Source organism: Phascolarctos cinereus, unplaced genomic scaffold, assembly GCF_003287225.1.
Source record: "Phascolarctos cinereus isolate Bilbo 61053 unplaced genomic scaffold, phaCin_HiC Scaffold_7;HRSCAF=346, whole genome shotgun sequence".
NCBI lineage: Eukaryota > Metazoa > Chordata > Mammalia > Diprotodontia > Phascolarctidae > Phascolarctos > Phascolarctos cinereus.
In genome coordinates this window covers 120764618-120791559 of record NW_027556180.1, presented here as the reverse complement: position 1 = coordinate 120791559, position 26942 = coordinate 120764618, and the positions used below count along the sequence as shown (strand labels likewise).

The following is a 26942-nucleotide window of genomic DNA, read 5'->3' as shown; positions in this document are numbered from 1 at the left end:
TTATTCTGTATTTCCTATGTTGCAAAAGAATAAGGACTTTATACAAAAAGACAAGTTGCCATTTACCTTAGGCAAGGAAGCAGTAAGAGGTACATCCTCAAGATGACTGCTCATGAGAATAATTTTCAGGTGTGACAAAGGGGAAAAAAGCATGTTTTGCTGAAAAATTTAAATTGGAAACTTCAATGTCAAGATTAGAGGGCACGAGAATAAAAAAAAAGAAACATGTGACTTAAATGCATCAGCAAGTTTATTTACAAATGCAGTTCGAACAGTAAAGAAATACACTAGCTCTTGGGGAGGAAAAAAAAACTTTTGTTGCACAAGCCATAGTTATATTTTCTTAGTGAAGAGAAGAAACTCTTAAGAGTGAATTGTTCAAAACTAAATCCACTGATCAACCAATACAAGAGTCCCCCTCATCAAAAAAAAAAAAGAATATTATATATGAATATGGGAAAAAAATCACAATGGGAGTAAGTTAGAAAACCAGACTACAGAAAACAAATATTAATGCAATAGGTCTGCATTGCTTATTTTGTGGTATACATTACAAATACAGTCAGCCATTGCAAATATATTTAAATTAGCTATTTCAAATAATGTTTAAGAGCATTCTTTCTTTCAAAAAAACATCCTCTTCATACACCATTGGAAAGTCAAGCTAGATATGAATTATTAGCCTCAAAAATATTTTGAAATTATTATTAAGTATTTGTTCTCCCTTGTGCTTTTAATATGCTGAATTCAAAAAGTGAATACTGTGCTTTTCCCAAAACATGATTACCTTCTTATAAATAACAAAAAAAAATACAGTTAACATGAGGGATATAAATGTTCCTATGTAATCTAGACAGGCCAAAAAAAAAAGTTACTCTTTAAAAAAAAAGACATACAATATATATTTATAGATCTACACCAGCAGCAACCACCTCTTCTTCTATCTGCAACAGTGCTTTCGTATGGAGGTTAACTTCACATGGAGGTTGGCTGTCCAGCTGATCAGGCAAGGAGAAAAGAAAGAAGAAAAATACTTAGATTCAGAAAGAGTTCAATATTGAGTATCCGGGCAATCGTGTTTTGAGAAAATCACTAAGACTGAGTGAAGTAAGTCTTGCAACTCAATCATTGGACAAATAAACTATATCTTTTGGGCAGGAGGATTTCTCCTCATTTGCAAAATAAAGACGAAATTTAATGACTTGGATAGAAATAAATTGTAGCCAACTCTCACTTATTTGTGCTAATGGAGGGAAGAGGAGGTCCCAATAGTACAAAATGATAATTACTATACCAATTCCCCCCCCTGAAAAAAATCCACATAGTCAACTTAATACATTCCTAACCTTGACATTCTCATACCAGGAATCCACTATCAGCAGCTCAGGATATGGCTTGACCCTTAGGGTGAGAAAACCTCAGCATAACAGACAATCCATTGAACGAATAATCCATCCCCAGAAAAAAGAGAATTAGCTGAGCATAAGTCATTAATAAAGCACTCAGCAAATAAAGGTCTACACAAATACCTCATAGTTCAAAATCATATTGTTTTGCTGATAAGGAAGAAACACAGGTTACCAGCATCGCTGTCCAAAATATAAACAGCAGTCATGGTTGCGTTCACATGGCTATAAACAAATGGCAAGTCCATTAACTTTATTCTCCTATGGTTTATAACACACTAAAAAATGAATTCTTTTAAACCTAAACAAAAGTGTCACATGCTAAGACACAAAGCAGCATTTGGGACTTCAAAAATTTGAATCTCCAGAAGAAAGATGCTGAAGGCCCAAATAACCCTGAGAAATATTGCTTTGCTTTTTGGGGTAGGGGGGGAAACGTGTAGAAAGACAGTCTCAAAATAATAACAGCAAACTTTAACACCTGTTCTTTTTTTTTTTAACTTTTGATTTTAGGAAATGTTATAGTCAAAAAAAATTCAAAACCATTAACCTAATTTGGTTACTTTCTAAGAAACATATTCAAAAGTTTAAACTTAGACATTTGTTAAAATGAGGTGAAAGTAAGGAAAAAAGGAAGAACTAGTTCTTAAGAAGACTAACTTCATATCTCTTATTTTCCTTTTAGCCAGGCTTTTTTAACAGTTCTGTGTACCCCAGGAGGGCAGCAGAGGGGACAACTCCTGGGTCTGCAGCTCCATACAACCCCCTTTCTTGACCTCATAAATCACCCTCTTGTGCTGACATCCTGAGAAATCACCCAACTCTATTCAAACCCTCCCTGGAAAGGGGCAGCTTTAAGTTTTTACAAGAAGTTAAGTCCTAAAAATGGGGATTCTGAGGCAGGGTGCTTGTGGGGGTAGCAAGTGTAGATTCAGGAATGTACATGGGAGCCCGAGGTCTCTTTAAAAGGCAAGAGATTTTCTCTCTGATTTGCTCTCTTACATTTGAATCGGAGATAGCACTCATTGCAGTACAATTCATTATTTCGGATTCTGACTTCTGCTCCTGAGCTGGAGCCCCCAAGGTCACGCTCACAGGCCACACACTGGAAGGGAGACAGCAATAATTAGTTATCTGTGCCATACAAGAGCTTGCTTGTGGAAATAATGAATAGAAGCACTGAGAGAGAGAGAGAGAGAGAGAGAGAGAGAGAGAGAGAGAGAGAGAGAGAGAGAGAGAGAGAGAGAGAGAGAGAGAGAAGGAGCTTCTAATTCCCTTAACCAACATTAGCAAAAGCAAACACAATGATTAGTGGATGAGAAGGAAGTGCTCCAGATGAGACATGAGTTTGATTACATCAAGCCAACTTTCATTCTAAATATGCTGGGAGGCAGAAATGAATCATTGATTAATTTAACGAAATCCTAATCTTCAGGTTTCCTGGGGTGGGGTGAGGGAGTGAAAAGTCATGGCATCACATGAAAGACCTACCTCTGTTCATCAAGGAAGGCTGGGATGTGGGCCCAGCTTTCTGAGGTGGGCCCTTGATAGATCCCATGCAGTATCAATTCCAACCTATTTCTCACATGGAACCTTATGTTCCATGAAAGTTATTTTGGCCCCACAATTTTGTTGGTGTATTTGGAGAACATTAAACATTTTGGTTTATTCTGTTAAGCCAACATGCAAGCCTCTAATCTCATTGCACCAGTTAGAGCAAGCCTGGTGTTTATGTCCTGTAGGACAATGATGAACCAATCATTGTACTTACTCTCCTTCCCAAAGTAAGTGCTCCTCAGATAATGGACCTACATAATATTTCTCTAATAATAAGCATCTCACAAGGCATAAATTACAGCCTTTTTTTTAAATGTGGATTGTTTTGTTTTTACATATGCGGAATGTCAAGTGGGTACATATGGGGCATACAATTAAAATTTATAGCAATTTTTTTTCATTTTTATATTCTCCATTTCAATAGCAAATAAAACTTAGGGTAGGAAATAACTCCATGACCACTATATTTCTCATAGCATTAACCTATGTCTAAAGCATGTTTACCACCACCTGTTTGATAATATTACAGGGGCAAACCACTCTAAAGATTACCTTTGACTACAGGCACCCTCACTCTCCACCCCTGGAAAAACAAAACAAAACAAAACACAAAAACTATATTTTAAATGACAACATAAAGGTGGTTGTACTTTGTTCAGTGGATCAAAAAATATGCCAGAATTTTGAGGATATCATAGTGGTGCTTCCAAATCAGACCCTCTATTAAGTACAAGCTTTAGGAACTAAATATTAGTAGAAAACTCAGCAGAAAGGCCATGTGGATTGATGCCCAAAGCTTAAGGCTAGTTAGTAGTGTCCCCACAACCAGCGATCCAAGAAGCCATGCGTTCTCCAAGCCAAGCCCCAGTCTTCATGTTGCTTCTCTCAATTCTCACCTTAAAACAATGTAAATGATAACAAAGCCCCAAAGACTCGATGATCATGGCCGCTCCCTTGCCCAGAATGTTATTACAGTAGGAGCATACTCTCTTCCCACTGACTGACCTGGACACAGAACAAGAATGGGATGGAAGTCTTGTTTTTCAAGGTAAAGATAGAGGGCATCTTAATATTAACATAATACACTTGAGGTTGGAGTCTTTTCTTTAAAGAAAAAATTCTTCATGAGAAAAAGTAGATGGTCAGAAAACATTTTAGTTATATAGAAACACACCTAAACTTTTGTTTGTAACTATTGTCCATATAGTGATAGTGGCATTATACAGAGGTACTAAAATATCTTTCTCATTGAATTACACATAATACTGCAGTAATAATTTGCTCTGACATTTTCATGTTGCTAACCCAATCTGTAAAATTAAAATTTTAAAACATTAATGAATGAAAGTCTCTGCCCTCAAGGAGCTAACATTCTATTGGGGAGTCAGGTGGTACACAGTATATACACAGCTAAATAAATACAAGGTAATTTGAGGAGGGAGAGTATACTAATAACTGGAGAAGATTAGAGGAGGTGACATGGAGGAGATGACACCTGAGTTGACCTTTGAAGGAAGACAGAATTCTGGGAAGTCAAGTAATGAGGAAGTACACCCTAGGTATAGGGGACCAGCTGAGTTCAGGATCAGTGAGTTCAGGAAACAGCTCAGCTGTAGGAAGAATTAGAGGAGCATAGACTTAGGGCTAAAAAATGACCTGAGAGGTCATCTAGTCCAACCTTGTAAATTAACAGATGAGAAAATGAGTCCTAGATGAGTGAAGTGATTTGCCCAGGGTCACACAGGTAGGGAGTCAGTATTTCAGTTCAGGTTCTTAGGATCCAAATCTAGTATAGGTAGCAAGCTTCCCTTAAAGGGAATAATTCAAGTAAGCCTAGCTAAGGTAATTTGCGGATGGATCATAGACGGCCTTAAAGGGTAAATTCAAGAGTTTATATTTTACATTAGATGAAAGAGAAAGCCACTGAGCATTTTTTAGTGGAAGAGGGACATGGTCAAGTCTTTGCCCTAGAAAGGTTATTTTGACAGCTTTACGAAGGGACAGAAAAATTTGGAGAGGAAAGAGAGTGGGAGCAGGGACATCAATAGGAGGCCAAAAGGGTAAGAGGTGATGAGGGCCTGAATTAGGATGGTGGCTGTAAGCTGAGAGAAGAGGATGGATTCAAAGAGGATGGATGTATCTGCACTTTGTTTGAATAGTTTGAATCCCAGTACTGTCACCTGTCTAATTTATTCCGTGTTTCTACCTTCATCTGGTGATGTCCTAACTATTGGATAACCCAAACCAAGAACCAAACTTAAAATTCTCCCTTTTCAGTAGCCACCCTCAAAGACAGAAATGCAGACACCACCTTCTAGTATTTCTTGGCATTGGCAGAGAAGATAGCATACTGTTTACCACCTTGCTTACAGTATGTTCTATGGCAAAGGTGTCATCTTACTTCCTGTAAGGGGACAGACCAGATGACTTCTGGAAGGATTATCTATGCTATTATTTCTATAGTGTCTAAGGTACTGATGGAATACTTATTGTATTTTGTAGTAAGCTAGCCTTTTGATCTAATCATTTACAGTTACCTTGGTTAATGGAATCCACTGGCAATTTGGAAAAGCCAACATTAAATGGTACTTCTGCTCTAAGGTTACATGTTGGTAACTGCAAAATGCCAAGGTCCTGCCAGTCCAACATACTTCATATGTTCAAGTAATGAAAATAGTAATAGCTCACATAGGAACACATATATGAGCTGATCTAAAGAGAAGTAAATAGAACTGGGAAAACAATGTACACACTGACCACAGCAACACAAATGGAAAGAATAGCAACAACAAAGAAAACAATGCTGAATGTTACAAAATAAGAATGCCCAAGCTTGGCCCCTCAAGACATGTAAAATTGTTATCTCCTTTCCTTCTTTGCAAGGAAGAAGGAAGAAGAAACTACAGGTATTGAACTCTACATATAATGTTGAACTGGGTTTATATTTTGGTTATTTTCCTTAATATTTCCCTTAAAAAAATTCTTTGTTACAGAGGACAGTTCCCTGAGGTTATGACATGAGATGTGGGGAAATGCATGAGTTATTGTAAAAATAAGAGAGATCTCAATAACAATGTATAAGATAATAATGATAGCTCATTTATACATTATATTAAGTTTTACAAAGAAGTTTACATATATGATCATTTGCTCTTCATGACAATTCTTCCGAAATAGGCATTATTATTATCCCTATTACAAATGAAAAAACTAAGTCTCAGAGAGGTTAAAAGACTTGCCCAGAAGCACACACTTAAGAAAAGCGTACAGCAGGATTCAAACCCAGGTTTTATTGAGTCCAAATCCAGTGCTCTATCCACTAGGCCATGTCTACTACACCTTGTTATCCTTTCTGCTACAAAATTATTTCATATATTAAAAAACTGAAATTCAGCTATCAGATTTAGAATACCTCTTGTTTGAACAAGCTGAGTTTGTTGGGGCTCAAGTAAAAGGAAAACATGGTAATATTTCACAATAGAAATCAGAAATTAAAAATAATTGAAGTCATTTTTCAGTATTAAAAACAAAATGGAGACTACAACATTCATACGAAGCAGATGAGGAAACATGAATTTTTAATTTGTCCATACTACAAAATATTAAAATTGTCCAGAGAACCCCTAATGGATACTGGTACACTTTAGTTTTCTGAATTACCAGGATATCCCAAATTTGCTTGGGAATACAACTGATTTATAAAAAGTAAACCCTCATGTTAAAAAAAAAAATCTTCCTGTACCAAGGCTATGGACAATTTCAGCTACATGACAAAAATATCTCCCTTTTGGCTTCTTCCTATCCTGTTTCAACTGAAAGGAGAGGGCCCATGCTAAGAAAACTATCCAGTTTTGTCCTCTCCAGCTCTTCTCTGTCCCTGTTCTTTACCTTTCACCCACTGTTTGTCAAAACCCTTTTCCTCCCTTCTAACCAACAAGGCCCTCCCCCAAGCTCTCTCACTTCCTCCCATCAAAACCAGAAAGAACTAGCACAGGCCTAAGTACAATATGATTTCTAAAACTTTGATTAAAAACTCATTCATGTGTAAAGTGTTATCTCAATCAGGCCTTTGCATTGAAATGGAATTTACCAGGCTCTTTTCTCTTAGTTGTGAAATGAAAGTTCTTTTCCCTTGAAAGGCAATGTTGTAAACTAGGAAGATGATTTAGATTTTGAATCCCCAAATCTGAGTTTGAATGCCAGCTCCAATGCTTGCTATTTGTATGACATGGGCAAGTCATTTTCATTCTCTGAATCTTAGCTTCCACTTGCCTTACCTCACTAACTGAGCCTTTACACCATGGTCAACCTTGAAGTGCTGCTTAAATGTGAGCTCTTATTAGCGCAGCTTAATACACACACACACACACACACACACACACACACACACACACTTTTTTTTTCCCCTGGCAGGAGTATGAGGCAATTAGAGCAGCCAGTTCTATTCTTAGCTCTCAGGCTACTTCATTGCTTCTTCTGCTAGAACATCTTTTTGCTCTTGTCCCCCAAAATATGTGACTGCCCAGCATTGTTTCTGTCTTTTCTTTTTAACTCCCCATAAGTACCCTCACACTATAGCAAAACAGGACCACTCCGTTTCTCAAACATATTCTAGACTGGGGGTGGGGAACCTGCAGCCTTGAGGCCACACGTGGTCCTCTAGGTCCTCAAGTGTGGCCCTTTGACTGAATCCAGACTTCACAGAACAAACTGGATTTGTGATTGGATTTGTTTGTGATAGAATTTGTTCTGTGAAGTTTGGATTCAGTCAAAGGGCCACACTTGAGGACCTAGAGGACCACGTGTGGTCTCGAGGCTGCAGGTTCCCCACCCTTGGTCTAGACTTTCCCACCTCCAGGCCTTTATTCTCAATTGTTCCCCCTTAACTCAGATGGCTCTTAACTTAGAATCTGTAAAACTGGCTTTTAAAAATATATTTTTAATAACAATTTCAATATAATTGATTTCCTTTGTAATTGCACGTGTTTTCATTTTATACATTTAAAAACATTATTCTGCAAAGAGTTCCATTCACTTTACCAGACTGCCAAAGGAGACCATGAAACATAAAAAGGTTAAGAAAGAACCCTTCCTTGATTTGGAATCCCCTTCTTCCCTATTTCCATCAAGCCCTAGTTCCATGTGTTCAAATCCTACTCATCTTTCAAAAAAGGGCCCAGCACTTTATCCAGTATTTATCACAGTGCCTGGCATTTAGTAGGTGATTAATAGATATTGATTGATTTATTGCTTGATTGAAGGCCTTCCTAGATAACTCCAGCTTGGAGTAATCACATCTGCATCAGAAAAACTTATTAGTTACACCAGTTAACCAGATTCTGCCTTTTATTATAGTTACTTGTACAAATTACTTGCTACAATAGATCCCTTATAGGCATGAACAGTGTAACTGTAACCCATCCCTACCAAGCCAAAAATTATTGTCCTCCCCCCATCCTTGCTTTGAACTCCTTTTTGGATCTATGCATTACATATGGTGTTCACTTATGACAATGCCTAGTATACAGGAAAGTCTTTACTTTACTATCTGGAACCCTTGAGGAATGAGTTGGTTTGAATGGTCAAGGTTTTGGAGAACCAAAAGCTTACTTTTCTGAATACCAATACATTTTATCCATTTGGAGTGAAAAAAAAAAACGTTTAATGTATTTCTTTCTTTCTTAAACATCAATACATCAAGGACCTGGGATTTCACTGTTCTTTCTGACAAGCCCCACATTCGATAATATCTAGAGCAACATGTTCCTTTGAGCTTAGATAGTGTAGAAGAGAATCCAATGCACTTGGAATTCAGAGACAACTGAGCTCAAATCTGGCCTTGGACACTCACTTATGCGACTACGGTCAAGATCCTGCACCTTTTTGAGCCTTGGTTGTTTCATCACTAAAATGAGGATTATAATATCAGTAGAACCTTACTCACAAAGTTGCTGTTAGGATTCAGTGAAGTTATGCATACCAAAAAGAGTATAATAAACATTAACAACCATTCCTTGGCAACTCAGGATCATTATTGTGAACATCAATTATAGCGTACAAGTGAACAATGATGACCTCAAGGGGACTCTCGGAGCTATGTGTTACTATACAAACTGGCCCTATGCCGCCATGCTTTTTAAAATGCTGTCACTTCCATTGCCAATAGATTTCTGCATACTTCCAATTCATTTGTTTCTTCTAATCTACTTTGGGCATGGGAGAAAAAATAGAGATGAAGTGGGGAGGAGTGTGTGTCTGAAGGAAGTTGCTTTTGTTGCTCAGCCATTTTCAGTCATGTCTGGCAAAGACGCTGGAATGGTTTGCCATTTGCTTCAGTTCATTTTACATATGAGGAAACTGAGGCAAATAACATTAGGTGAGCTGCCCAGGGTCACACAGCTAGTAAGTGTTGGAGGTCAGATTTGAATTCAGGAAGATGAGTCTTCCTGACTCCAGGCCTGGCATCCTATCCACTGGACCACCTAGCTGCCCAAGGGAAGGGCTACAGATGGGGATGTTGCATTCATTTTCAGATGAGGTCACTGTGTTGTTAGTTTTTCTTAACTGTTTTATACTTTGTTATGAGATCTCTCACTTAAAGGTGGTAATATATAAGTGCTTGTAAGGTAAAAACAAAACATACCAATAAAAAAAGAAAAAAAGGAAACCAGAAGACCAAGCTTTATATAACTGTGAATAAAAAAATGGGATCTGCAGGAGAACCTTTACTCAGAGTAAAGTTTTGGCACACAAACTTCTTGGCAGCTATCTGCACTCTGCTCTGAAAGATCCTTTGCTTACTTCTCCTTTCTGTTCTGGAGAGGTGAGATTGGTGAGTTGGGTTCCAGATAGATGACATGTAATATTACATGTGTACATGCTACCTCCCCAGATAAACCTGTAAGCTACTTCAAGGACATAGACCATGTTATACTTTTTTGATTTTTTTTTTTTAAATTCTCAGCTATCCCTGCTACACTGATTGGGGATAGGGCAATGAGGTGACAGAAACTGAGTCTGTGATTTCATTGATAAAGGGAATTTCTGGTAAAGAACTTCCTTCCTCAAAAGGTTCAAGATGGTATTTTTTCTGCAATGTATGGTCTTCTTTTTGATGTTGTCTTAGAGACTAGATTATCCCTACCTCACCCAGAGAAGGTCAGTGGCCAATCATGGGCCTGATCCCAAAAATGATCTATACATATAGTAAGTAATAAGCAAGAAGCTTAACCTGCCCCATTCTTTTGATCTAAGCTGGTTGACCCTTGCTTCAGTAGCTTAGTGACCCTCTGCTCCCAGAGGTTCCACATATTGGTGCCATACGTAGTGTGGACATCTCACGGACTTTATCCCTACTGCAGCTCAGAACTAAAGTGATCAACCACCCTTGGCCTCCCCAAGCAGCAGGGAATTCAACAAACTATGCCTGGCAATTTATCATCTTAAAAGAATTACCCAGGGCACTGAGAGTTTAGGTGACTTATCCAGGCTCACACAACCAATACGTGTCAGAGGCAGATTTGAATCTAGCACTCCCTGGTTTCAAGGTCAGCTCTCTACAGATTATGTTCCATGGCTTCTAATTTGTAGTCACTATGAATAAATGCCCAGAAAAGCCTGGAGAACAGAAATACCCATGCATTTTCATCACAGATGTTTTTCAAAATCTAGAGCCCCTACCATCCTGATGCTGTGCATATAGGCAGGCCCCTTTAACTATCTTCTTAACCTAAAAATAAGTCAGGTCAAACCTTCCAGTCCTGATAACCTTCATCTAATTCTATTCATCCCTTCCTTCTGACCCAGACTCTTAGAATACATATTATGCATTTTTTTGGTATATGTACTATTGTTTTAGTTGGTGTTTAATGATTTACCTTATTCTAACTACTCTTATCTGACATCCTAGAAGGCAACATTGTGCCTTAGATAGAATTTCAACTTCTAGCTACTTAAGTTTCAGCCAAAGACAGTCAGTCACTAGAATAAACCCTTCTCATGATTCAAAATATTACTGTCAAAGCATCTTTTATTTTCCTACATTTCTGCTTCTCTGTAAGCTATGGTCTTTCTTGTTATCATTAGATATCAATAAGCCAAGTTCTAGACTTATAATTGTACAACTAATTTTCAATTTCAGAAACATATAAAATATAGGTGTTAATTTATGTAGGAGTAACAAGATGTCAGCAAACTTGAGAAAGCAAAAAGTCGATTATTCTTTAAAAGTAAAATAAAAACTCTAGATCTGAGCTGTCCATATGGCATATTATTACTTATTAAAATCTGACTTGGCATGGTAAATAGATTGTCTGCTGCACACAATTTTAGTTCATTATTGTTCTCATACCCTTACCTCTAAAAATGATCTCAAACAATATGTCTACTTCAAAAAAAAATACACAGTTTTAAAACGGATTTTGCCCATAAAGTGAAAATATATTCATGACCTTCTACAGATTTTTATGATTCACCATTACGGTGAATGTTGGTGATAAACTAGCCACAAACAACAACAAGAGAGATATAGGCAATAAGTTAAAGGTTTAAAATTTCCACAGTGGTTTCAAAAGAAGCCTATAAACATCATAAGTGTAGTCTGGAAAGAATTAAGAAAACCATCAATGGGGGCAGCTAGGTGGCACAGTGGATAGAGCACTGGCCCTGAAATCAAGAGGACCTGAGTTCAAATCCGGCCTCAGACCAAACACTTGACATGTACTAGCTGTGTGACCTCGGGGGCAAGTCACTTAACCCCGATGGCCTCACTAAAAACAAACCAAAAAAAAGATTAATAAAAAAAGAAAACCATCAATGACAGTTTGGATCTAGCAAAAAATTAATATATTGCAAGAGAGGTTACTTTTTTCCCCTTTTCCCAATGGAAGTTGTGGATAAGAATGTGTTTCCATAAAAAAAAAGTTTAAAAAAAAGTTTTTCTTTATTGCAACAGAATGAAAACAATAGCCAATAGAAATATCTGTGCAACATACCTGTTTCGCTGCTGTGTCCCTGACTGAGAAGTAGAAGGGGGCTGTGTTCGAGGTGCTGGGGAAGGTGCTGATGATAAAGTTCCCGTCCGTACAGAACCAAAAGAAGAAGATACCAAACTGGAAGATGGATTTCGCATATAAGCACGGTTGGATGTGGACACAATTTGTGGAGGTGGACGACTGAAGTCTTGCACAGATGAAGACGTGTGAAACCCTGTGGACTGATTCATCCAAGGAGCATGTCTCCATGAATTTGATCTGGGGGAGTCTAGATTATCTAGAGATTCACCTCTGAAATATAAATAAGAGAAATCTACTAGATCCCAATATATTCAGTTTTAAAGTGACGTGATAAGTTTCAAAAGTCACTACAAGCTATTAAAACTTTATTTTAATTTATGAAATCAATAAATAATAAGTAGTAATAAATAATATAAATAAATAACAAATTTTTACTAATTTTACTGGGTGTTACACATTTGAGTTCTTAGTTCACAGTTCAGTTCAGTCATGTCTGACTCTCCATGACCCAATTTGGAGTTTTCTTGGTAAAGATATTAGAATGCTTTGCCATTTCCTTCTCTAGTTCATTTTACAGATGAGGGAACTGAAGCAAATAGGGTTAAGTGACTTGTCCAAGGTCACACTGCTATTGTCTGAGGCTAGATTTGAACTCAGGAAGATAAGTCTTCCCAACTTCAAGTCTGGCACTCTATCCACAGCCCAACTTAGTCCACACATACAAGTAAAATTTATTTTTATCTTCATGCTAAAAAAGTTAAAAAACATTTAATCAACTATTTTTAATGAACTTTCATTTTGTTCATAATTGATTCCTTTAAAGATTTAAGTACCGGAGTGCCACGTGAAAAGGACTAGATTAATATTGAGGAGCATGGAAGAAAATAATCTATCGTTCTTCAATAAAAATATCCATATACATCATTGAATATCTTTGCCAATATGCTATACTAGGAAAATTCATTATACAAAAATCCCAAACTTACAAAGCAGAAGAATGAGGAGCTTCATATAACAGGACAATTTGCTACAGATTTAATTTAATAATAATTACCCTAATTTAATTTACAAAAGTATGGCTCATATACAACTCTGATGCATACCTCTAAACTGTAGAGAGATTTATCTATATTCATACTCCTCTATAAACAATATTGATTCTAAACACGGATTGTTAGAACAGTCATCAAAAATCTAAAATAAAATAGCTAAGACATTTGAGCAAACTCAAGTGTATCCAATTAAGTCAAATCTTTAATACCTAAAATTAAATTAACATTCTGACATAACTGCCTTCATTAAAGTTTTTTTAATGTATCACACACACACACACACACACATATATATATGTGTGTATATATATATATATATATATATATATATATATATATATATATATATTCATACCATGGAATCTTCATCATAAAAGTGAAGTTTACAAATTAATTACTAACTCATTACTAATAAACAAACAAATGATGAACCAAATGCAATAGAATATAAAGCAAAAGGTCATTTTAGGCCCTGTAGAAAAGCCGAATTCTACAACTGCATGTTCCAAATGTTGTTCCCAGCCACCATGATTATCATTTGGAGGGGAAAGAGAAGAATGTATATAGTGCTCTGAGTTTTGCAAACTACTTTATAAATATTACCTCATTTCCTCCTCACAACAACCCTTGGAAGTAGGTACTATTATTAATCCCACTTTCCATCATTTTTCAGTCATGTGTGATTCTTTATGAACCTCATTTGGTGTTTTTTTTGTTTTTTTGTTTGGTTGGTTTTTTGGGAGGCAGTTGGGGTTAAGTGACTTGCCCAAGGTCACACAGCTAGTGAGTATTATGTGTCTGAGGCTGGACTTGAACTCAGGTCCTCCTGACTCCAGAGCCGGTGCTCCATCCACTGCACCATTTAGCTGCCCCGATTTGGGGTTTTTTGGCAAAGATCCTGGAGCGGTTCGCCATTTCCTTTTCCAGCTCATTTTACAGATGAGGAAACTGAGATGAACAGGGTTAAAGGACTTGCCAGGATCACGCAGCTAAGTAAATGGCTGAGGCCAGATATGAACTCCTGTTTTCCTGACTCAAGGTTCACTGTTCTATCCACAGGGCCACCTAACTTTGCCAATGGAATTGCAAAGATGGAACAAGAAACAAAGGCAAGTGAATGTTGAGCTCCTAACAGCCCAGAGGCCTGGAATCTAAATATTTCCTACTTGAAAAGTAAAAGTAAAGTGTGGAGCATATCAGCACAGCTCTCACCGTCTCATGGTGCCAGGCAGGGAGATAGGCTCCTTGGTGACACTGGCGCTCCGTTGTCTGATCCAGCTGTTGTCATTATGGAGGGAAGTCTTCTTCCTCATTTCCTGAAGGATCTGCTGCCTTTCCATCTCAGCTTCTGATGTGGCCTGCTCTTTTCGAGAACCTTTCTGTGAATAGCCCGCATTCCCAATCCGGTCCGAATATTTGGTGCTCCCTAGATTGAAAAGACATCAAGGATGTCAGAAACAGAAAATAAAATTTCAGTCTGGAGTGAAGATAAAAAGCTATAAGATTCAAAGTGCCAAACGTGAGGTAATTTGCATGTTTTAACATCAGCTGTGGTGTAGAATGATAGAGGAAAGAGACTAAATTTCTTTTATTGCTGTGGTATCTAATTCAAAAGAAGTGGTACTACATGGGACTTGCAAGCAAGGAAATGAATACAACTGCCAAAGAGAGCTAGTAAACCACATCGTTTTGCTTTTGGCCACCTTCAAGTTCTATTGTGCAGAACAGTCTTTTGCCAGGTAACGCTTCCTGTGTTAATCAACAATAACAAAAAGACCAGAGATCATTCACAAATATAGGGCATTTAATAGTTTAAAAACTGCTTTCCTCAAAATAACTTCATGAGCTTGGTAATTCAAGTATTAGTATCTGATTTTAAAGATAAAGAAATTGAGATTCTTCGAAAGTTGAGTGACTTACTAGAGGTCACAAAGCTAATAAGTCAGAACATGAAGTTGGAGGCTTGGACTGAATTCTGTGTTCTTTTCATCGTACTATGCTGCCTCTACAAAAATTACAGTGTCTAGTACTCTCAATGTGCTGTGTTATGCCTTGGACTATAAACATAGTCCCAGTCTTCAAAGAAGTTTTCAATCTGGCTATGAGACAAGGTAAATACTAAGTATATCCAAATCAAGCCTACATCACTTGGTATAAGCTCCTAAGGTGAGTCAAATCCAGCAACAAAGCCTGACCAAGCTACAGGAATTAAAATGTTTACTAATGCCATAGTGGTTTGTTCATTAGTAGGACAGTGATCCAATTATTCACTAATAAATGTTTCACATTCCCTTATTTCAGAGATGAAATTGCTTACATATACTTTGTTATTAGATATATTAATTACAATTAGGCTCATCAGTGTTTCCCATAAGCTGGAATTCATTAGGTTGGATTATTAGTATTTGAAATTAGTGTGATATAAACACTTCAAGCTATATTCTCATTTTTATTAAGCTCAGGAAGTTTCATTAAGAATTTTTCTCCTTTCCATCTCCAGATTCAGTTTTTATCTCTTTATAGTTTGCTTCAATTTAGTTTTTAGTTCATCTTCTTGCAAACAATGTGAAATGCATCCAATAATTGCTCAAAGAATCCTATTTTTATGTTTGTGCAAAGCAATACATATAATATAAATTTAATCAGATTTTTAAAAAATCCATTTGAAAATCAGCTTACTGCTAGTAGAAACTGAATCCATCAAAAAACCTAGAAGCAATGTGGCAAAAGTGAAAAAATCAGGTGACAAATTCAGATGCCTGGGGAAAGTCCATTTGCTTAGAAAAGCTATTAACATTGTAAAATGGGCATAACATTTGTGCTACTTAATTTAATGGGGTTGTTATAAGTAAATCTTTTTTGAATAGTAAAATGTTATAAAAATGAGAGCGCATATGCGTGTGTATATATGAAATAAATATATATACACATATACATATAGATAGAGTTCTATTATTATTGTTATGATTATTGTTACCTCATTCTCTTTTCAATAAGGTTCAAATACAAACAGTTCTGGGAAAAGTTACTATCCTGTTCATTCTTTTATATTTAATGTTCAATAGACTTAGCAAAAGTGGGTAAAATAACTTCTTTTTGAAGCTGAATAAAAAATTTTAGCATGTAACAACCTCTCTAAATTCACTAAAAGCATCTTCCATTACAGATTGAACCACAGTGTATACAGAACATATCACCATGGTAAGCCTCACAGGGGAGAAGAAATGTGAAAGAACAAAGACATTTTAGAAAGAATTTAAGTTAACGAAGCAAAAAACAGAAACCACACTTGTGAACTTTGACTCTCGACTTTAGAAATGGCCTCAATCATGATGTTTGATAACACAAAGTAATTTTATTTTTAAGAATTTTTTTAAACTTACCATTTCTGCTTGTGGGGTGATCCAATTCAGTAATAGACCTCGATTTATTCCTAAAATATAAAACCCAAATAATTAAAGCTGAGAAGCCATTTTAATATAAATATGCGTATTCAATATAAATATACCTTTATGATTAAAAGGAAAGATTTATTCATACTTAAGAAGTTTATAAAACTAAAGATGCAACATTCTAAACCATCAATATTTTTTCCTTTTTCCAAATGACTGTTACTGTTATTTCATAGAACTGAATCTTCTATGTATGAGACTTTAACTAGCAGAGACTAGCTCATAAAATTCTGAATACAGAGAACTTCTACATGATAATGGTGAAAATAAATTCATCTATACACTTCCTCTAGAGTTCTACAATAGTTAACACAATTATTTTAGATATTTTTGCACATCCATTTTCTCCTTAAAATAGGAATGACTGTTTCCATTCATTATTCAAACTCATGAGTTTGATATAAAGAAACTTTCATTGATTCCTACAAAGGATTTATCCCAATATATAATCAATATTCTTGAAGTAAATTACATCAACTCCATAAGGCTAGAAGAGTACCCTTTACTGCTCTGAAGCAGCAATATGGTAAATGGCATCCTAGAGCCCCAAAGAATCAATGTCATTTCTTAAAGAACCTAACTTTCCAAAAGGGTGTAGCTTGTAAATCTAAACCCAAACATGATTTACTCTCCCATTCCAACTATAATGGGCAATATTAAGTAACTTCAGATATTAAGGTGAATGGAGAAAATCTGCTATTTGTCACCTTTAAAGAATGAAAGTTCAATATTTCTGCCATTATGAAAACTTGGAGAGAATTTCACCCCGTAAGTTTGCAACCCCATGTACTTGAATAGACAGGTCAGAAAATTGGGTCTAAATTGTCTTAGACATTAAATAAATGAAAAAGGCTACCTACTATTCATCGTCAAAAGTTACTATTATTTATTCACCTTTAAAATAATAATTTAATTACCAGAAACCTGGCAAAATTCATTAAGATCTCCCTAGCAACATACAGCATTATTGCCTGGAGATAAGACATTGCGTCAAGATTCCTAATGCTACCAAGGTTACTGTCTTGGCATACTGATTAGTTTTCCCCAAGGTACTAAATTACATGGGAGCCAGACTTCCATAAATAAATCAATTCCTCAAGATAGGCAACGCTCCTTTTTACCAACCTATATATAATCCCATAAGATATATAAAGATACATATATATATGCACATACATAAATATATAAACATATATACATATATTTATATAAACAAATATGTATATAAATGAATTGTGTGTCTATGTATGTATGTGTGTATATGTATATAAATGCATGTATAAGTGTATGTATAAATGTTATATATGTGTGTGTATATATAGAAATATATGTGTAAATGTATATATAGTACAGGAGAGGATAATTACAAAGAGGATCACTCATCAATACTTTGTTCAGAGGTCCAAGATCAATGTACCTCTACTCAATTCTCTCTTTTCTTTATGGTCAGCTCCATGTCATATTCAATTATGCAATAGATTATCATATGATTGAAGTTTTTGCTACCAGTTTTCATCACAGGCAAAAAATATTTAAGGCAGAAGCAGATTCAAAACCCACTGAAGATAACAGCTATAAAGAGTTCATTGAAACATCGGTCTAAAGACTATAATAACTGGCTTAATTTGGGGAAAAAAAATTGATAAGTACTATTTTAAGTTAATCAAATGTTTCAGAGAGAAATTTTTAAGAAATAGTTTCCTAAATGTCTAGAATTCTTTCCCCATCTCCAAAAATGACTTGAAGTTTCAAGCCAAACTGTCCTAAATAGATGCCATCATTCCCTTCTCTGCTGTCCATGCAGGACTTCTATTTTTAGGTAATTCTCACACCATACTTCATACTCCGAAAGTTAAGTAGACTGCCAAGCATTCCATTTCTCTCACAAAGGACAAAGGGCTGAGTTAATTCTGCAAGGAGCTGACACTGGGATTCCAAAAAGTCTGGGCTCATCCTTGAGACATCAACTAAAGCCAAATTATTACCCACTTGGCAGTAATGCAGTGTTTTACAAACCTGTCACTAGGAAGTAGATTTGTTGAGTCATCTCCTTGCTTTGATATTTCAAAGTGATCAACAGGCCTAAAAGATGGAAAAGGAATTTTCTTAAATTTAAAATATTAAGGTTAAAAGATTTTTTTTCTACCTTTGCAAGATAATTAATCCTACAAAAGTATAATATTCCCAATAACTACTGAGGGAAAAAAATCAGTTTTTAGTATAAAGAATAAAGTGTTTCAACCATAAAGACACCAAAGGTATTTTAAAAAGCTAAATTCCAAATCTTTCAGTAGCACCTTCATGATTCCAGGTTAGATAAAATCTAAACTGAGGTATGAGCAAGAACTTTAAAGCAACTTTTATGTTTGTTCTTAAGATTTCCCTTGCAAAATTCTGTGAGTAAAAATTCAAATAGGATTCTTTCTCATATAAAACAGATTTAAGATGGAGATGCACTACTTCGTAGTCTAACCAACACAATCCACAAGTCAGAGTTGAAATCCTGACCTTGTCTTCGTTCTTCATGCACCACATTCCCTCTCCTGTCTGGGGCTTTAGCAATGACTCTTGCACATGCCTGAAATGCACTGCCTCATTACCTCAGTCTCAGAGACTCTCTCTTTTCTTTTAATACAAAGGTTAGATGCCATCTTTGGCATAAAGTTCTTCCTGATCGCCCCAACTGCTAAGGTCTCCAAATTGCCTTATGTTTGACAAACGCATGTATTTTTTCAATTTATATTTCTGTTGTATATATTTTTATATGCGGTTGTTTTCTTCTCCATTAGGATAGAAGACCCTTGCAAATAGATATTGTTTTATTTATTATTTTCATATCTCTAGTACCTAGCACAGTATCTGGCACAAAATAGGTGCTTGATACTTGATAACTAAATTGATACCACATTGCTTGCCTTCTAATGAGTGGGGAAGGAGCTGGAGGGAAAGAATTTAGAACAACTCTTTTTTTATTGAATGTTAAAAATGAATAAAAATAAATTTAAAAACAAAAACAGAAAGGTTGATGACAAGACATTTGGCTTTGGAAATGTTAAATTTAAGGTGGAAATGGGCCATTCAAATGGAGATATTTTCTTATATATAAATATAAATACATATATACATATATGTATATATATATGTATGTGTATATACATATATATATATTGAGAGAGAGAAAGAGAGAGAGAGAGAGAGAGAGAGAGAGAGAGAGAGAGAGAGAGAGAGAGAGAGAGAGAGAGAGAGAGAGAGAGAGAGAGAGAGATGAGGCCTGGAGCTCAGAAAAGAAGTTCAGACAAGAGATTCCTATTTTTGAATAAGTCCTATCATAGAGGTAATGGTTGAAGGTGTGAGTGAATTTACTGTGGGGAAAAAACACAGACAGAGAAGAGATGTGAGGACAAAACTTTGTCCAAGAGCATGAATAAATGAGATGGTGTCCTCTTTCTTGGTAGAATCCTGGGGCAGCTGTGTGCTTGAGTCAAAACAAGTCATTTTCAAATTATATGTTACAGACTATAAACAGGCCTATAATTGTGACCATAAGCTAACAATAGATATGTCTGATTCAGACAAGTAAAAAAAAATACAAGTGCACTTTGACTATGGCACCAACCTTTTATACTGATATATCTGCACTGAAGTTTCTTTCTCTGTCTGCCGCTTCTGCTCCTCTATCTCTGCCCACCGCCTCTGCTCCTCTATCTCTGCTCGCCGCCTCTTCTCCTCTATCTCTGCCTGCTGCTTCTGCTCTACTTCTTCCTCCAGTTCCTTTAACTTCTTCTCTTTCTCAAGGAGAAGCTGTTCTTCTAATTTCCTTTTCTGTTCTTCATGACGGAGTCTTTCTTCCTCTTCTGCTCTGTTTTTTTCTCCGTCTGAAGGATAAATCTCTTCTCTCCAATTTGTCTCCCAGTTAGCAAGAGCAGGCTCACGCCAGGTGAGAGAAACACTATTTGAGTTTAATACCATCTGTTCCTACATAAAAGGGGGAAAATAAGAACAGAAAGAGAGACATGCATATGTGTATCAATAGACACAGAACACGTACATTTGTTAGCATTTATTTTAGATGGTGTTCATTCTATCCCTGAGCTGGTAACTACTTTTAAAAAAACATCAAAAAACACTGACATATGAAAACACATGGATACTTCAGCTCTAATAAAAAAGAGAAAATGGATACTTTTAGATTCCTTTAAAGCAACTTTTTAAAAGATGCAGACCTTTCTGCTATTTTATTACTATACTTACAAAGGAGTTAGAAGGAAAGCTTAACTACCCAGCAGAATACTGGCTACATATCAAAGTCTGTCTTTGAAAGGAACTACATGGGCAAAGATTTTTGATAGACTGGCCAAATAGAGGATTTCTTTTCCTAAATGCAATTTCATCAGTAAAATGAAGGGACAGAAAAGGGGAAGGCGTATGCCAACACTACCTCATCTAAATACTTTGAGTTCTCTTTCTCGGCCTCTTGTTGAGCCCTCTGCCACTTTTCCCTCAGTTTTTCCTGTTCACGTTGATACTTTTCCTATTAAGAAAGGCAGAATGTTAACCGTCAAAGAAAGATGTTTTTACTCTTAAATTAGTGGCTTTTCAAGTTAACATGGTTGTTACCAACTCTAAACTTTTACGTGTAATGTTTCATTTGGTACAAGGTTGTTCCTTTTTAAATTTAACGTATCACAAATTAAACCTTGCTATATATCAAATTTCCTGGGTTCCATTAAAATAGACAATGAAGTACTACTGAGATTTTTTTTTCATTACCTTTCATTATTACTCTGCTTCAAATTCATTAAAAATTATCTCCTTAAAAATAACAAGAGAACTTTATCAGACAGGATATAATAAAGAAAATTAGTATTTCATGGACAACAGAAGAGCAAGCAAAATTTAAGTATGGATTTGTTTTGTTTTTTAAAGGTATATGACCTTAATCAAAAAAGATTTATGGAGAACATCAACCAAAATATCTGGACTGCCTAAAAGCTTCTCAACATAACAAAGGTATCTCTCTTTGAGATCAATATCTGAGGTCAATATTCATTCAATGCTTATATCTATGCAGATGTATTTCCATATCTCTCTATTTAGTCCTGGCATTTCTCCTGAGCTCCATCTTCATATCACCAATGGCCTTTTGGACATCTTGTACAGGATGATCCAGAGGCATTTCAAATTCAATATGACTAGAACAGAACTCATTTTCTTTTCCCCAAAATTCTGTCCTTTTCTGAATTTCACTATTACTTCGGGGGCACCAACATTATCCCAGTCACCCAGGTTCACAACCTTATTGTCATCCTCAGATCCTTACTTTCACTCATCTCATATAACCAGTCAGCTACCAAATCTTGTCATTTCTACCTCCACAGCTCTTTTCATATCTATCTCCTTCTCTCCATTCACAGTCACCACCATAATTCAGGCCTTCATCACCTTCCTCCTGAATATGACCTCTGTCATCTTCCCTGCTCAATAAATTCTAATGGCACTCTGCTACTCATAGAATCAACTATAAAGCCTTTTATTTCACATTTAAAGCTCTTCACAACCTGGTCTCTTCCTACATTTTCATTCTTAAACTTTACTTCTCCCCATCTCCTATATTGTAGTGTACTATACTATACTACACTTCCTTTACTAACCATTTCTGACATACCACACTTCATTGGTGGTCTTCTATTTCTTCATACAAGACTCAGCCCTAATGCCACTTTCCTGGTCTCTTCCCCACCCCTCAGCTGTTACAGCTTTCCCTTCTCTAAAGATTCATTTAATCTACTTTATTTATTTTAAATGTACCTATTTATTCACATTTTGTCTCCTCCACTAGAATGAAAACTCCTTGAGGGAAGGAACTGCTTTTCCTTTTTGTTTTTCAATCCCTGGCACTTAGCACAGAGTTAGCACTTAATGAATAAGTAATAAGTAATTGATTCATTCCTTCACTTACAACCAAACTCAACAGAAATTTTTTTTTCAATTATGTCACTACCTTATGGATTTAATAAGATTTTCTTTTATTTTCATTAATAACTTTTATTTTTGAATCATTTTCCAAATGTAACCCTCTCACTTTGTCTAACCTGAAAGCATTGTAGCGAAGAATAAAACTTGTAACAAAGAATAAAAAAGAAAGAGAAAATGGGGGGCTGGAGGTGCAAGGGAACAGTTGTGTAAAACTATCTAATATATCCACAGAGTTTGCCAGTATATGCATGGCAACCCACCTCTCCAATGAAGAGAATGAGTTTTATTATTTCTTCTCCAAAGTTAAGCTTTGTCACCCTTTTTTTTTTAAATAATCCTTTTCTAGCAATGCCTTTGAATAAATTATGGGACTGATAAGGCAAAGACAAGTAATAGACAATATTTAGGCTCTAATCATTTGCATAATTCATCTTTACCTGCAACAAACGATCCTGTTCTTTCTGCCATTTTTCCTGTCGTTTCCTTTCTTCCTCTTGATCCCAAGCCCAGCGACTTGGAGCATTGATGGTTGGAACTGGAAGCTAACATTTCACAAGTGAATCAGTAAGAAAAGGAAGGAAAATACATAACTTATTAAATTAATTTAGATAGGTGAAATACTAAACTGCATCCACGAAGATGCAGGATTATTATTTATAGGCCTACCACACTTTTTTTTGATCTACACTAAATGTTGTGTAAAGTTTTTAATTTGTGGTTTTTAAAACCACTTACATTTTCAATTCAGAAAGATAGTTTCCTATACTACTGGCAACTTATGACAAAAAATAACAGATACAGCTGCACCAAATTCATCTTATCTACTCCAATGAAACAAATAAATACTACTTACATCAGGCACCACAGAATCAGAACTTCCTGTGTTATAATAGGAAATACATTAAGTTAGAAATTTACTAATAAGACATTTTCCCTCCCCCAAAATGATATTATTGTGTATCTTAAACACCAATATTCTGGGTTTTTTAGTGACATTAATTTTTTTAAACCTATTCATTCCTGAGTTTGATCAGTAACTAGTCATATTCCAAGATGTCAGTGAAAAAAGATAAAAGCAGTCCTGTTTAGTTTGCCTTGTTGGTATATTCCTGAACTTACAGGGAAGGTTTGCAGTATTCTCCCTTTCATAGACATAGCTTCCCTTACTACTGGAAGCTATTTTTCCTACACCTAAAAAATTCAAGGTTCAACTAGAACCAGTCAACATAAAACATTCAGATATACAGCATATCGCAATAACAGCAATGTTTTAAGTGTTTGCACTGATTTAAATTTCATTTTATAACCAAGACATAACCACTAAAATATACTCACTATAAAGTGAATGTCTCATTTGCAGTTCCCCTTACAGTGAAATATAAGGTTATAATCTTTATTTTGTTCTTTGTGTTCTCCTGGTATATATAAGAATGTTTTATATATATATATATACACACACACATATATATATGTATATATATATACACACATATACATACATACATACATATATACACACACACATATACATATATATATGTGTGTGTATATATGTATGTGTGTGTGTGTGTGTGTGTGTATACATAAAATGAGAGAAAACATACCACAGACTGTATATTTTATGTTTTCTAAAACATCAGGCATTACTAAAGGAGTTAATGGGAATTACAATGTGCTACATTAAAACAAAACTTTCAAAATCTTAAAAAAAAAATCATCTCCTCTGAAAAATGTCTGTTAGAGAAAAGTATGCCAAAACTAGAATGAGGGAAAGAGTTAGTTGTTTTATCCTGACCTGTTGGGGTAAGGAGTGTAATATTTCAAGTTACTTGGCTTTAGAAAATTGTTTTTTAGCAAAAGAATCAAACACACTAAGATGAGAGCACAAATATAATTTACACATAGAGACTCAATGATAAAAGTTGCTTGATTTACAGGTCAACAAGGAAGCTTAGAATGCACTGGAGAAGAAATGAATGATCAATTCCATACTTAATATGTTCAAACCAAGGAAAATTACAAGTTGTCATCAAGCTAGTTTGTCAGTGTTTCAATGTTCTTAAAAGTAAGAAGCAGTAACATTAGAAATCAGCAGCACATCCCAGCTGGAATGTGCCACCACCTTTCAGATGTCGGCTCTTATTTTTAAGTTCTCATCGACAACACAAAGTTGAGACATGACAGTTATCAGGTTAAAGTATTATACAAATATGAAAATGTGAAAAAATACAGCATGCAGAGAGCACAACAAAAGGCAGAAGCTCTGTAGGACTACACCAACATAGAGTTATCTTTCAAAAATTCAGACTCCCATGCTTCCTGCTTCCATAATTGAACCACTTTGTCACTTTCAAATTAAAAGGGCAGTACACAAGCACCAATCCCTTCTAGGACTCTCCTTTGAGGAAAAAAAAGTCTCCTCCAAACAAACCTGATCTTTACTGTTAAAGAACTTATCTCCAAAATAAAAACATATCTATATCAAAAACCCTTTAAAACTCACAATCAAGCATATGTTGGTGTAATCTAATAGTATGAATTATACAGGGAGCAGTCAGGCTTGAACAAAGTTCCTCATTTCTTACTGTTACCCAGTGGAAAGAAGTGTTGTGTTTTTGTTTTTTATTTCAACAGCATTTTAGTTTAAGAGGGAAAAAAAGTTTTACAGGTATAAAAAGGACACACAAAGACCCATTACCACAAAGGTAGACCCATGAACTGTAAGAAAAACCTGATGACCCTGGGGAAAGAATGGAAATGGATTATGTTGCTTGGTCATAACAACAACAAATAATGTTGAAGAAGCTTAGTACCCAGCACCACAGACCAGTTAGGAAGAAAATATAGTGGGAACAATTTCATGAAGGTACATGAAATGTTAGTTGTGTAGTTTACCTTGTTCAAAAAATTGTGATCGCCTTTTTAAGTTTTTCAAAGAAATAGGTTCAGATGCTGGTTGAAAAAATGAAAGACAAAATAAATCAATACCATGTCTTACTCATTTTAATCTATAACCCATGGAAAACAAATGACATTTCATAAAATCTAACATCTGGAAGCGACCACTGAGGTCATCTCATACACAGCAACTACTTAAGACATGCTTGTGGAATGATTGATCTTGTCCAATCCCCTAGGGACACATGATTTGTCTCTACCACATCACAGACAAGTAGCCTGTGTTTTAATGCCTTCAGTGATGAGAAGCTTCCTGCCTCATGAGGTAGTCACACCTTTCTTTTAATACTACTAAAAAAAAAAACTGAAGGCAATGGAGGATATGGAATACTTTAATGCACATACACAGATGTTTTTAGTAGGTTACTTAGCATTCAAATTAGTAAAAGTAGTAAACTGATTCAGTAACACATTTTACCAGAGGGATATAACATAGCTTCAGCTATGGCAGTCAAAGTGCATAATGCCCAACTTAAAAGGCTCTCATTTTCCATCCATACTGAGTGTATTCTTTAGGGAAATCTCATTTAAAAAAAAAAAACACTGTGCATTGATGTATACTCATCTCGCTATACAAGAGCCACTCAATAACAGAGTCATCTTCATCTACTTCATCTACTATAGCAAACCACTACCTAAGAAGGGAGAGGAAAACAACCATATGGAAATATTAGAAATGAGAGTTGACCTCTAAACTGTGGGAGGGGGGAGGTTGGAATATGAAAATAAATGAAAAAAATTCAATTAAATTATCCTGAAAACATATCAGTGTTTCTAGAAAGTCTAGATCCCATTTCAAGATCTTATAGATATAATGAAAAAGACTAATCAAATTACAGAACAAGTAGAGTAAATCGTATTCTATTAGCTCATTGATTTTTCACATGGTGTTAGACTAAAAACTATTCCACCCAGATCAGTCCAAAAGAATGCAGATAATATTGTCACTTGACACTAATTTACTAGCCAAAGGTTTTAGTCCTTTTTTTCTATATGTGAATTTTAAAGATGTACACAATGCCCTAAGGATTTATTAAACTGTAAAATCCAGCAATATCAGGCCTAAACCTAACAGAATCATGAACACAAGGTAGGTGATTTTTATAAAAATCTCCTCAAATAAAGTATGCAATATAAAAACTCAAAATTATAGTAATATCTATTCAAGGCAATTTTTTTTAAAAGGCTACGTAAGAGAGAAGGGAGAGATGTGATTAATTTGTGAATTTATACAAAATTTTCAGGCATGGGCATTTCACGTTCAAAGGTACCAAACTTAAGCATGCATCAAGGCAGACTGGTACCAATACAGTTCCAAGGTCATTAGCATGTAATACATCTGCCCAAAAAATAATAGCTAGCATTTTTATGGCACCAGAAGGCATGCAAAACAAATTTTTGTGTCTTTTCTCTGAGACTATCCCCAATTTATTCTGTATTCATCTTGTTTGTACATAGTTATTTGTATGATGTCTCCCTCCCTATTTGGACTATGAGCTCCTTGATAGCAAGGACTATTTTGTTTGT

At 35.5% G+C, this 26942-nt stretch overlaps 1 protein-coding gene across 1 annotated transcript in view; it reads right to left on the bottom strand.

Moving 5' to 3' along the window:
• Positions 1-232: 232 nt before the first annotated feature.
• The window catches only part of LMO7 (LIM domain 7), a 242601-nt gene continuing 215891 nt past the window's right edge, over positions 233-26942 (bottom strand). Inside the window, 12 exon segments of the mRNA XM_020992454.2 lie at positions 233-998; positions 2409-2511; positions 3860-3968; positions 11957-12247; positions 14242-14455; positions 16413-16462; positions 18498-18563; positions 20098-20456; positions 20920-21012; positions 22895-22999; positions 23311-23336; positions 25353-25409. Of these exon segments, the coding sequence (XP_020848113.1) occupies positions 976-998; positions 2409-2511; positions 3860-3968; positions 11957-12247; positions 14242-14455; positions 16413-16462; positions 18498-18563; positions 20098-20456; positions 20920-21012; positions 22895-22999; positions 23311-23336; positions 25353-25409 (1496 nt within the window). The 3' untranslated portion in view covers positions 233-975.